General features: G+C 52.4%; 1 protein-coding gene across 1 annotated transcript; it reads right to left on the reverse strand.

Annotated features, from left to right (window-relative positions):
* Positions 1 to 7,172: 7,172 nt before the first annotated feature.
* Positions 7,173 to 11,813, reverse strand: LOC134412093 (uncharacterized). The gene is made up of 4 exons (XM_063145871.1): positions 11,747 to 11,813; positions 9,836 to 10,153; positions 9,249 to 9,518; positions 7,173 to 7,829 (listed from the first exon to the last, which is right to left on the reverse strand). Exons 1-4 carry the CDS (start codon positions 11,802 to 11,804, stop codon positions 7,741 to 7,743), a joined length of 735 nt encoding a protein of 244 aa, XP_063001941.1. The 5' UTR covers positions 11,805 to 11,813; the 3' UTR covers positions 7,173 to 7,740.
* Positions 11,814 to 12,135: the final 322 nt, after the last annotated feature.

A 12,135-nucleotide genomic window follows, 5' to 3' on the forward strand; every position in this document is an offset into this window, starting at 1 on the left:
ATCTTCCCAGGTGACTATTCTTTTTACCATTTTCAGTGTTTGAATGCAAGGGTGTCAAACCTTTGTCGGAGCTCAGCCTAAGACTCCCTGCTTTGCATGCCAAAGGTCTCAGGTTCCAGCCCTGGCAACTCCAGGCTGGAAAAAGTCCTGCCTGGAAACCCAGCATGCCATTGCTGCCAGTCACTGTCGACAATATTGGGAGAGGTGGATCAAAGATCTGGCTCAGTGTAACAGAACTTCCCATGGTTCAGAGGAGGGCAGCCAGGATGATCAGGGGTCTGGAAACAAAGCCCTATGAAGAGAGACTGAAAGAACTGGGCAGGTTTAGCCTGGAGAAGAGAAGATGGAGGGGAGACATGAGAGCACTCTTCAAATACTTGAAAGGTTGTCACACAGAGGAGGGCCAGGATCTCTTCTCAATCCTCCCAGAGTGCAGGACACAGAATAACGCTCAAGTTAAAGGCAGCCAGATTCCGGCTGGACATCAGGAAAAACTTCCTGACTGTTAGAGCAGTATGACAATGGAATCAGTTTCCTAGGGAGGTGGTGGGCTCTCCCACACTCGAAGCCTTCAAGAGGCAGCTGGACATCCATCTGTCAGGGATGCTTTAGGGTGGATTCCTGCATTGAGCAGGGGGTTGGACTCGATGGCCTTATAGGCCCCTTCCAACTCTACTATTCTAGGATTCTATGTCCCCTATGTGTCCTTCTTTGAGCCTTGTGCGTTGCAGTGTTGAGCAGAGCCAATGGAAAAAGAAGGAGGGGCCAAAATATCCACCTCTTTTAGCTTAACGACATTACTGCCAGTAACTAAGTTTGCTGGGAGCAGTGGGAGTTGCTAGCCATCATACCTGGAGGGCCCTGGATTGAGGGGTGCACACTCACAGCCCCCTGCCAATTGGAGATGAACTTCCATGCACCTGACGGAGAGCGGACGTGAGTCCACCAAAGCTTCTGCCATCATAAAGGTCTTGCTCTCAAAGATGCCATAAGATGTCTTGGGTGATTCTGAACATTGATGCAGCTAAAGAAATAAAACTCACCGTTCGTAGTGTCGCAAGCATCGCTTGATGGGGGCTTGCACATTCACACCCTAAACTGTGGCACTAATGTATCCCGGGTTGGTTTCCTCTGCCCCATGGTTGGATGGCATGCAAACCTGACCACTCCCCCTGGGGCGCCCCGTAAGGAAGCGCGTGCAAAGCTGAGGCTGATCCTGCCGCTTGCACATGCCAGGCTCTTGCGTTCCCAGGACTGGAATCCGTGAGGGTACAGAGATGTCGCACTGTAGGTTATTCTGTGCTCATGCGCACGCGCCCCCCGCCCAGCCCCCACGGGCCTTCTCCACTTTACTGAAGCTCAAACGGGTTCATTATCTCATTGCCTCACTGAGACCAAATTGATCAATGTTTCACGCAGCTGGAAAAGCAGCAGGCAAAGAATCGGAGATTAAACAAGGAAGAAACGTCTGATTTTGCTAAGCTTCCCTCACGCCCCTGCGCTCTGCTGCTTTCCCCAGTCAAAGGTTGCTCTGCCTACCCGTCTGAACGCTCCTGAGATCATAGAAACGGCTGCCGGGTTGCACAAGCTGCTCTTCCCATGCGCAGGATTGGCGTGGGCTGGATTTTGGCATTGGAAAATTAGCTCCATGGAGGCTTGCCTGGAAGAAAAGCCGTATCGCGTTCCCTCAGGAAGGGGCTGAGGATCAAGCCCTGGAAAAGAGTTCCAGAATGGAGGAGCCACCACCAGGCAGGTCTCTATGCATACTTTTGTTTTCTAAATGTGGTCCATCACCATAGGCTGCCTTCAGCATTCATGATAGGAGGCAGAGAAGGAAGTTGATGCTCTGAACAACATGTGTCAGATTCTCCGTTCTGGAAGCTTCACGTGCTGCCCTGTTTGTAGACAAAACGTCCAGAAATGTCAGCAAAGGAATGTCACTTCTTCTGCTGTTTGACCTGAGTGAGCTGGTCCTGGGCCAGCATCAAGGGCTGGCCTAGTTGGGCACGTGAAAGGGCCCACACCTGAGCAGGGGCCCATGCGCAAAAGGCCCTGCCACCTGATGGTTCGACTGCCTCTCTGGCCCAGACAATGGAGGAGATAAGGAGGAGGAGGAGGAGGCGATGCCATGGCCTGCTTGCCCCTGGGCTCTTGCCCTGTCAAACAGACAAATGGTAGCCATCAGGAGAAAGAGGGGGAAAGGAGGAGCTGGTGACAACAGCGGTGAGAAGATCGACTCATGGAGGGAGGGGGCCATGGGGGGGTCTTGCCCAACCCCAACCCCCCAAACCTGGAGCTGACACTGATCCAGACCAACTGACTGGCAGGGAACTACTGACGAGTGCTGAGTGTGTGTGTGTGTGTTTCAAAAAGAACATTCGGTTTACTTCAGTTTTATTTTTATTTTCAAGTAAAGAGGCACCAAGAGAGACGGGAACCCGAGAACTCTTGGCTGTAGCCCGGGCAGCTTCTAGTTCAGCAAAATGCCCAGAAGGAAGATATTAGAAGAGGACGGTGGCTCATGAAGCTGATGGATTGGGGAAGGGAGCCTGGAGTGCAATCACAGGAAAAATTGCAGCCATGAAATATGAATGCATCTTGGCACGCCGGGCTACGGGAGCGCGGCGTTCCTCCGCCCCACGGGCGCCCCTGGTCTCCGCTGCGCAAAGGGAGGGAGGGGACGGGGCGGCGTGAAGGGGAGGCTACCGCAAGGCACGTGGGGTGGTCTGGGACGGGCGGGGAGAGGCTCCACCACCACCACCTGCAAGCACCAAAACGGGGGTTGAGACGTGCAGTTCGCACTGGGCACGATCCCACGGAAAGCCACCGATTCCGACTTCGTATTTCAGTCTTTGGAGCATTCCGAAAAGGAGCCGGGGCCAAGCAACGGCTGACCAAGACTCCTGCTCCCATCCTCCCCCTCCAGATGTTTTGGACTTTGACTCCCATCAGCCCCAGTCAGGGTGGCCAATGGCCAGGAATGCTGGGAGTTGTAGTCCCCAACATCTGGAGGGCACTGGGATGGGGAGAGGCTGCGCTCGCCCATCATGGCCTTCAGGCGGTCCTGGCCCCTTCCACATCCCGACCTAACGGAGCCCCCTTGCCTGGTTGTGCTGTGCGAGTAGGACACGCCTTCCCCTCTTCTGCCCAGGTGCTGACATGGATGAGGGAATGGGTTGGGGGGGGAGGCGCCACGTTGCTCACAGGTCCCACCATCAGAATGCCTGAAGTGACCTGCACACTTCTCTCCCCCCCCTGCCCCCAGGCACACATCCCACCCACCCACCCCCAGGTTAGGCTGACGGAAAAAGCCCTCCGGCCACAATGTGGGGCCGACCTGATGCAGCTCCAGGCATAAATATTTAAGGCCTGGAATATTTTTAGATGCCCCCCTCTGCCCGCCCCCCTCAGAGCCAGCCCAGCGCTAAAATCAAAATCCCTTCCCCACTTTGGGCCCGTCACTTTCCATGTCCATCTCTGCAAGGGCCCCTCCCTTGGAATTCAGCCCTGCCAGCAGAAGTAGCCATCAGCTCCACGGAGGGGCGGGGGGGGGGGGGAGGGACAGAATCAGCAAATGGATTTGCTAAGTGGAGAGGCTTTAAGAGCAAGAGTGACCCTTAAGAATAATCCCGCCCTGCCCCGCATCCAGTCCTGCGGTGTGGTGTGTTTTAAGAACAATGCAGACAAATCAGGATGAGTTCAGAGGGCAATGAAGATCATCCAAGATATGAAAGACAAAGACCTATAAGGAAACGTGGTAGGAACAGGAAACCCTTAGCCTGGGGGAGAGGAGGAGGAGGGGAGGCAAGATTGCTGCTGTCACACAGAAGGTGGACCAGGGTTGTTCTCTCCTGCCCCAGAGGTGAGGACTAGATGTGACAGGCTTAAGTTACAGGAGGGTGGATTTGGAGAAATACCTTGATGCTAAGAAGCATTTGACTTTGGGACCTGTTACTCTATGTGTGTGTGTGTGTGTGTGTGTGTGTGTGTAGTGTCTTCAAGCAGACCCAACATTCATCTGTCATGGTTGCTCTAGGTATGGTTTTCCTGCATCTTGCTTTGGGGTGGGCTGGATGACCTCCAAGTCCCCTCCAACTCTAGGATCCTATGTTCTTGGGCAAGCAACAGATGAAGGGCCAAGACCAATGCTGCACAGCAGCCCAGATGCTGCTGAACATCGCTTCTGTGTGGTCCACAGCTTTGCACATGGGGATGGTTAACTGGAGGATTCTGACAGTTGTAGTCCAAACCTCTGGGGGGCACCAGGTGTGCATGTGTGTGGGGGGGGGGAAGCTGCAGCAGACAGGCCTTTGAGCAGATCCAGCGGGGATTTTCTTAGGAGCCACTGAACCATGTGTCGAGGCCCTCCTCGCCCAGGCTGGTTTCTGCAACGTCACACCGCCACTTAACACTTCCTTTCAGCTCATCCAGTCTCACAGGCGAGAGAAAGTGCCGGAGGCCTGTCCAGGAGCAGCTGTCAAATGCGTCACGGCCTACGTTCCTGTACCTCCCACACAACCCGGGCCTCCGATATCTGCAAGGCAGGGAGGAGCCAAACCTTTCACTAGCCTCCCTCACCTGACCCCCACTGATCCCCACACAGCCCAAGGATGCCCTAAGCCTCTCACAAAGCCGCTGGTGCAGCTGATGAGTCTCCATTGCAACATCTCCACCTTGGAGAGTCAGCAACAACCAGCCAGAAAAGTCCCGGAGCTGAGCTGGCTCACAGGAGCTTGATTAAACTAGCCTTGGGTAAGAGCTGTGGAACACATGACTCTCTCCAAAAGAGGGTAGTGAAAGTTCTCTTGCTGCCTAGATCATCACAGCCAGGACAGGGTGCATTGTGAGCTGCGGCCGCCACTAAGACCACCAGACTACCCCCACTGTTAACCCCACACTCAGCCCCCCCCCCCCCCCGTAGGCCTCACTCGCCCCTTCCCCTGCCTTAGAGGGGGGGGCAGCTGAGTCATCTCTGCCATCACCTTTGCCTTCTTGGGTCCTCCTATCTCCCTTTGAAACCCATCACCAGGATGTTAGCTGGCTATCAGCTGCCCTTTGACATGTCTGAAGAGGTATTGCCCTTCAGGCATGCAGGCTGATAACAGCTCTACTCACAGAAATCATAGCACCAGAGAGCTGAAAGGGGTCCGGAAGCACTTGGCTGCCCAGGCCCCCTGGAAGGTCATTCAAAACCCCCAAACCATACAATGTTTCCACTGATTTTTCCTACTGGTCTTAAGAATGTTAAGTAAGCCCCTCTGGGATATGGCTTTAGTAGGAAGGGCGGATAGGCATGCTGAAACATCAGGAGAAGCTTCCTAATGGTCACAGCAGACAGACCATGGAAGGAACTGCCTTGGGAGGTGGTGGGCTCTTGGTCCCTGGCGGCATTCAAGGAAAGACTGGGCAGCCATCAGTCAGGGGCCCTTTAAACTGGACTCCTGCACCGAGCAGGGGAGGGGGATGGAACTGAAGCCAAAAGAACCAACCGAGGAAAGGTTCTCAGGTGCCAGACAAAAAGCTTTAATGGGCTTGACGCATTTCAGCAACTGTTTCCTTCCGCAATGGCTGCTCGCCTTTCCCCCTGTATATCTTGAGAAGTCTTGCTGACACTTCCTCTGTTCCAAACTACTCGCGGTTGGACTTGATGAACCCTAAAGCTTTCCGTCGCTTTTCTCCGGAAGGCCAAAACCTCTGTCAATGGCTACTCATCCTTGTGGTCGCGCAGAAGCTCCACGTGCCGCCTTCTTGGGAAGCCCCAGCAGGAGAGGCCTGCTGCCTTCACGTCCTGCTCGCTTGCCTCTGGGGGAAGCATGACTGGAAACAGGATACTGGGTGAGATGCACCCACCTTACTCTGATCCATGAGCAGGTCACACGTGCAATGCAGGCACTCGAATTTAGAGGAAATGGTTTTAGATGCTGGGAGCGAAGCCACCGACCATGGCTTTGAGGTTGGCCTTTTGTAGACCAGGAACAGGTTGGCGGTTCCCTCCCATTCCTCTCTGCGCAGAAGCGCTGGAAAACGACTCTCCAACGAGCAGGAACAGAGCAAATGCCTTCTTCCCAATCAAGAAGAGGCCATTTCTTAGCACTGTCATCTACTTACTTGGAAGTAAATCCCATTAGAATCAATGGGACTGTGGGACATGAGCTGCACCCACCCATCCCCACTCATCCCCATTCATCTATCAAACCCCCCCAACTACAGGAAGGAACCAAAGAGGAAAATCTCATTTTAAAACGAACACAGTTTATTACTGCCATCTGCTGGGGCAGCTCAGAGCTCCTTATTCGTTGCAGAATTGCTAGTTGCATCAACAGAAAGTCTCCTGGCTACCCACAGGAAGCACCGCAGGTAGTTGTGCGTGGATGCACTTTGCAACTTGGCTGACAATCTTATCAGGGTCACAACTTAATCCATTCGTGACCCCAGAGGGCCCCCACAAGATCCCGCGCTGCGCCCTATCCATAGACCCTCCCCAGTCCTCCGCAGAGGAGAACGGGGCCGTGCAAACCAGGCCCACTTGGAACGCCCTGCTCCCATCTTCACACGGGGCTGAAGGTTCGAGGGCTGTCTGGTTCTTTCCCGTTGCCTCCCTTCTGTGGATTTAAAAGCCAAGGAGTTGTTGATTCTTTCAATGAACGACGTGTTAGAAAAACAGAATCATCTTGCAAGGGGTTCAAAATATACCCCATCAGCTGTAGTGCGTGAAACAGCCCCATGTTCTGCGGTGTTCATGCACACGCAGTGATCTCTAATATAAGTTTTCCCTACAAACAAGAGGCATCTACTTTCTCATGCCCTCGTTTAACTTCTACAACAAAGAGTCTTGTGGCAGCTTACAGACTATCCCATTTATTCTGGCAGAAGCTTTCGTGGACAGGATCCACTTCTTCAGATGCATAAAGTGTTAACCTCAAATTTGCAGATTTATATACACATGCTGGGGGGGGGGGCGAGGGGGGTTGAAATGCAAAACAGCTGGGCAGCGCTCATTGCCTTAACAGCTGCCATTCACAAAACAGTGGGTTGGGTGATCAGAGCTTCATCGGTGCAATGCTGAGCCAACTGACATATGTAGTGTGATTTTGATGTTTTTGTTATTCAAAACACAGGGAACAGAGTTGAATCTCTTGGTGAACTACTGAACTGCTTAAGACCCCAGGAAGCTGCCCAGGCACCTAGAGAGACCTTTAATCTCTCAGGCTCCAGGCTGTCTATTGTGACGGGCAAGAGAGCTCTCCTCGGTTTTCAGGCAGGATCTCTCCCTCCCTGCCCAGAAGGTGGGCAGCATTGAATCTGGGACCTTCTGCAAGCACAGCCGGGCTCCTCCCATTGAGTAGCAAATCCTGGGAAATGACAACCGGCCCAACAATGCACATTCTCGCATGGTACCACCCTGCCCTAAGGGGGCAAAAGAGAGGCAGGGACCAGAAAATAGGAAGTAGAGAACCTCAAAGCCTGTGTGGCATCTCCAAGAACAGACACGTGCAATGAGCCGTTGTGCTCCACCGGAAGACCCTGAGAAAGGCCCCTGGCCCTGCAGTGCAGCCACATGGAGCTTTCTGCCTCAGGCACATCCTTAATCCAGCTGTTCTGTCTTTTGTTTTGTGATAAGGGAAACAAGGAGGTTTTAGAGGCCGCATGGCGAAGGGGAAGCAGAAACACACGGGCAAAAGGGCTGGAACGCCACAGCAACATTCCCCCATCTCTTTCTCGAGAGAGAGAGAGTGGACATCACAGCATCACCAGGAGGGCAACAGCAGCAGGCACAAGGATGGCTTTGGCCATGAGGTAGAGGGACGGCAGTCCGGGGGCACCTCCTCCTGCAAAGGGAAAGTGAAGAGAGGTTTCAAAGGGATGCTCCTCACGCAGCACCGCCAACATATTTGGGGAGCGAGAGAGGATTCATCCAGAGGGAGGCCAGCTGGGGAATGAGCCTGAGACAGCCAGAAAGGGTTATAGAATCGTAGAATAGTAGAGTTGGAAGGGCCCTACAAGGCCATCGAGTCCAACCCCCTGCTCAATGTAGGAATCCACCCTAAAGCATCCCTGACGGATGGTTGTCCAGCTGCCTCTTGAAGGCCTCTAGGGTGGGAGAGCCCCCTCCCAGTTGCTCCCTCCCAGTCAATTGGTTGAGCTGAGTAGTGGGGCAGGGGTGGCATTCCCCTACAGCCCCCCACCCCCCCAAATATCCTTGGAAACACATTCAATCGGCACAACAGCCTTCCTTCTGCTCTGCCTGGATCTTGTCCATTAAAATAACTCTGTGGATTAGAACCCTGTTTTGCTCCTTTGTTGTTCCGGCTGCACCTCCCCCTCCCATTTTTATCCTTCGCCTCCGATTTTCGGCCACGCTCCCCGTTTGAACCTGGAGAAGTGCAGCACAGACACGGCTGCCGCTGCGTAAATAATTAGCCTTTTTTTTCTTCATCAGCATCACCATGTGGCACGGGTTAGCCAAATAATGACTTAAAGATCTTCAAAAAGAATTGCTGAATACCGAATAATGAAGCAAATGAATAATGCAAAGAACAACTAAAAAGCTGCTAAAGAGAGAACATTTGCTTCTGCAAACTTCAGAAATGGAGCTATTCTAAAAAGCCAGCTGACAAAGTCGCTTAGATCTCAAAAAATGTTAATTTGGCAAGCTATGTTATTTGTTCCACTGTTTGGAGTTTGTGTACCCCAGTGGAATGGAGACAGCATAACTTTCTTTCGCCCTTTTGCTCTCTTACTCAACTTTAAAACAGCCTCTAAAATATTTCTGTCCGTTGAAATTGCTGAGCTCTTATCTTCAGTCTGTCTGTATATTTGCCCATCTGGAAGCACAGGGCAATTTGTGAACAGCCCTCTTCTACTTGAACTATAACCCTTGCGCATGCAGGACAGAGAATTAGACCTTGCAAAACTCCAGCTGATGGGATGCTTTGCAAGGCCTTAGCTCCTCTGCAAAGAGAGCTGAAGCCTGAGAGGGTCTTCGCAGGCACCTGAGGCTTAAAGAGAAGAAGCAAATTGCAGGCTGCTGTTAATGCTCCCCCACCCCATGGAGGATCACAGCGCTGCCAAGCCTGCCAACTGGCACAGGGACCCCTTAAAGGTGCCTGTGCCCAGGTGCCAGAAGCATTTCACTGCCTTGGACCAGGAGCTACGGAACCATGAGGCACCGGCTCAGGACATCCGGGGAACTGCTAGAAATGGTGTGTCGGCAAAACACTTCCACTCCTTTCCCTGTGGAGATTTACCTGCAGTCTCAGAGTGTGGTTTGCTGCAGAACTTATAAGGCGCGAAGTCCAAAGCACTCTGGATCCTGTGAGCCTCCACGGCACAGGTGTAGACAGTCTTCTCCCCAGGGTTCAAGACGACATGGAGCCGGGAGTTTTGAGAAAGGGTGACCCCTGACTCTTTCTGCTTCCAGCTGTACGTCACCTGGGTTGGCGTCCCCGTTCTTGCATCACAGAGCAAGTTGACGTTGCAGGAATTGTTGGTCAACTGCTCTACAGTGGTGCTGATGTCTGGGGTGGGGAAGAGAGAAGATGGACAAGATTCAGAGCGGGGAAAGGATCGGGATTAACATGGGCTGCATGATGGGAGTTGTAATCCAACACACATGCAATCTCACTTGCAGCTGCTCTTCAGAGCTGAGAGGGAGGGAGGGGGAGGCGTTCCCCACCTGAAACTATTCGTTAGAGATTGAACTTGGGACCTTCTCTCTCTCTCTCCCTCCAAACAAACACACACACACACACACACACACACACACACACACGTACGTTATTCAAGGCAGCCCTAAGCTCTGACAAATTAATCACGGCTCTCAGATCTTACTTACTGAATACAAACAGTGTGTATGTCTTAATCTGAACAGGCTTTGCTACGATCTGCGCCTCAATTTCGTAGGTCCCTCCATCTCTCAGGGTCAAGTTGTGGATTCGGATGGTATTGGAGCTCTTCTGCAAGGCAATTCTTCCAGAATACCTTGGGATTATTATCGAGAGATATTTATCCGGCTGCCAGAGAGCCAGGGCCAATCCCTGCGTCTTAGACCGCAGGATGAAATTTGTGTAATTGTCCTCTTTTGAATTCATGATGGGGAAATCGACAAAGCTTCCTACCATCCTTGCGAAATTCTTGTTGGGGTCCACCGCGCCTGGGGAGCAGAGCAAGAGTGAGGATGGGGGAAGGTATGTGGGGAGACGCATTCCACCTTCCACCTGCCAAGCCCAGACTTTGAGAATGACAACGCTTGTCGACAATACCTTTCCGCACCCAAAGAGTTTGTCTTTGGTTAGTTTTTACCAATATGTTAAAAAAAATGCTTACATCTACTGATTTAAAAAACAACAACACAGAATGAATATACTGCACGTGCTTATCCATGGGAAGGAAGTACAAGGTAGGCAAAACTACGCCAGGAAAGCATGCAGAAATTGATAAGAATGGTCAGTGCACCTCTGACTTCAGGGGGGAAATTATTCCACATAGTAGGGGCCACCACGCTAAATGCCCTGCTCGCTTGAGCAACCCACCAGGAGGGCCCCCCAGATGACCTCAAGGACTGGCTGGATCTAGAGGGAAAAGGCGGTCTCTCTGGGGCTGCGATGCATCCTCATAGCTGGCTCTGGCAGTGTTCACAGGATGCTTGTTTCCCACAGCTGGACGGGGGAGGAGGACATTCAGTAGAACCATCGACCAAGCAAAGCACAAACTGGCCATTTTGGAAGGGAACCATTGCCAAAACAATAATGAAGGGGGAGCACACAGGATGGTTCCTTTTTGACCATATCCCTAGAGTAAGTGGACCTCCGTGGTGCTACACTCTCCCCCCAGATGTGCCAGCAGCCCCTCTCAGCACACACACCTCCTCAGGCCACAAAAGAGCCCTGCTCTCTGCCCTCCGGCATCGCTAGATGCAAGATTCTCTCCCCGACACCAGAACTCCAGAATGGGTCTGCTGCATGAGGCGGATTGTGAAACCAAGGCAGATGGCTGCCGTTCCCTTGTTCGCCCCCACCCAGCCTGCAGCCTCTTGCTAAACCAGGCGCTCTCACACCTGAAGCAATAACGTTAACTTCTTCAGGGTGTTTTGCCCCAAGTCCGGTATGACTGCACCAGCAGGAACTGGGAGCTGATGAGGTGGGGCCCTCCGGCCAAGCTGCGGAGTGGCTTGGGAAGACCCAGGCCTCTCAACACTCAGCCCTCCACTTCGATCAACCCTTGTGGCATGGATTGTTGGAATGAGGAGGAGCACGTGGGGCAAAGATTCCTGAGCAGTGAGCAGTAAAGAAAACACACACATAAAAACTGAAAAGAATAAACCGACTTAAAATCCAGTTATACCAATAAACCAATGGCTGGTGATTGAGGAAAAGCTGGTTTAAACGCAAATTTCTTGAGGAGGTGCCGAAAACAAAGCAATGTATATCAAGAGGCAGGGAATTACACGGAGAGGGAGCCAGTAGGCTAAAGGCTCTGCTCAGAGAGGACTCCAAGCAGACCGCAGGTCCATGCAGAACCACCAAAGACCTCAGGCTGGTGAGGCAGGAGGCCTGACTTTCACGTATCCTGCTGCCAAGTCGTTTAGGGCTTTATGCATCGATGGCAAAACCTTACAGTCTGTTCTGAGCACCCGAGAGGCAGGGTGGGGAAAGGACTATGATTCCTCCACTTCTGTGAACTACAAGCTTTTCTTAAGGTTAAGGAAGCACTGAGAGAGTAACCCCAGATACCTCATTGTACTTACTTGCAGCTTGGAGGAGGAAAAGGAAGGAGAGAAAGGTGATGGGAGCCGAGGAGCCCATGCCAGTGTCCTCACAGAATGACTGGGCAGCACCTTGACCGACTCAGAGGGCAGCAGCCTCTTCCTTCTGTGGTTCGGCAGAAGCAGGGATGTCATGTCAGAAAGCTTCCCCGTTCCTGCCTTCTTATAGCTCAGAAGCCAGCCCATATCATACAGGATGGGTGTTGATGCACGTGATCTGGCTAGTGTGTTTATAGTGGCCAAAGTCCTTCTTTTCTGCTCAGTGGCTGCAGCCACAGCAAAGTTTGGGGCACCCCAAAATGTGGAATGGAAGTCTCTTCAATTTCTGCTGAATGAAAGAGGAATTAAGTGTTGGAGGGGGTGGCCTGTAG

Source organism: Elgaria multicarinata, chromosome 21 (assembly GCF_023053635.1).
Source record: "Elgaria multicarinata webbii isolate HBS135686 ecotype San Diego chromosome 21, rElgMul1.1.pri, whole genome shotgun sequence".
Lineage (NCBI taxonomy): Eukaryota > Metazoa > Chordata > Lepidosauria > Squamata > Anguidae > Elgaria > Elgaria multicarinata.

Coding starts and splice junctions, on each gene's coding strand:
- LOC134412093 (XM_063145871.1), bottom strand. CDS start 11,804: ATGGGCTCCTCGGCTCCCATCACCTTTCTCTCCTTCCTTTTCCTCCTC. Junction 10,154..11,746: donor TTTCCTCCTCCAAGCTGCAA/GTAAGTACAATG, acceptor TCTGCTCCCCAG/GCGCGGTGGACCCCAACAAG. Junction 7,830..9,248: donor ACCACACTCTGAGACTGCAG/GTAAATCTCCAC, acceptor TTCCCTTTGCAG/GAGGAGGTGCCCCCGGACTG.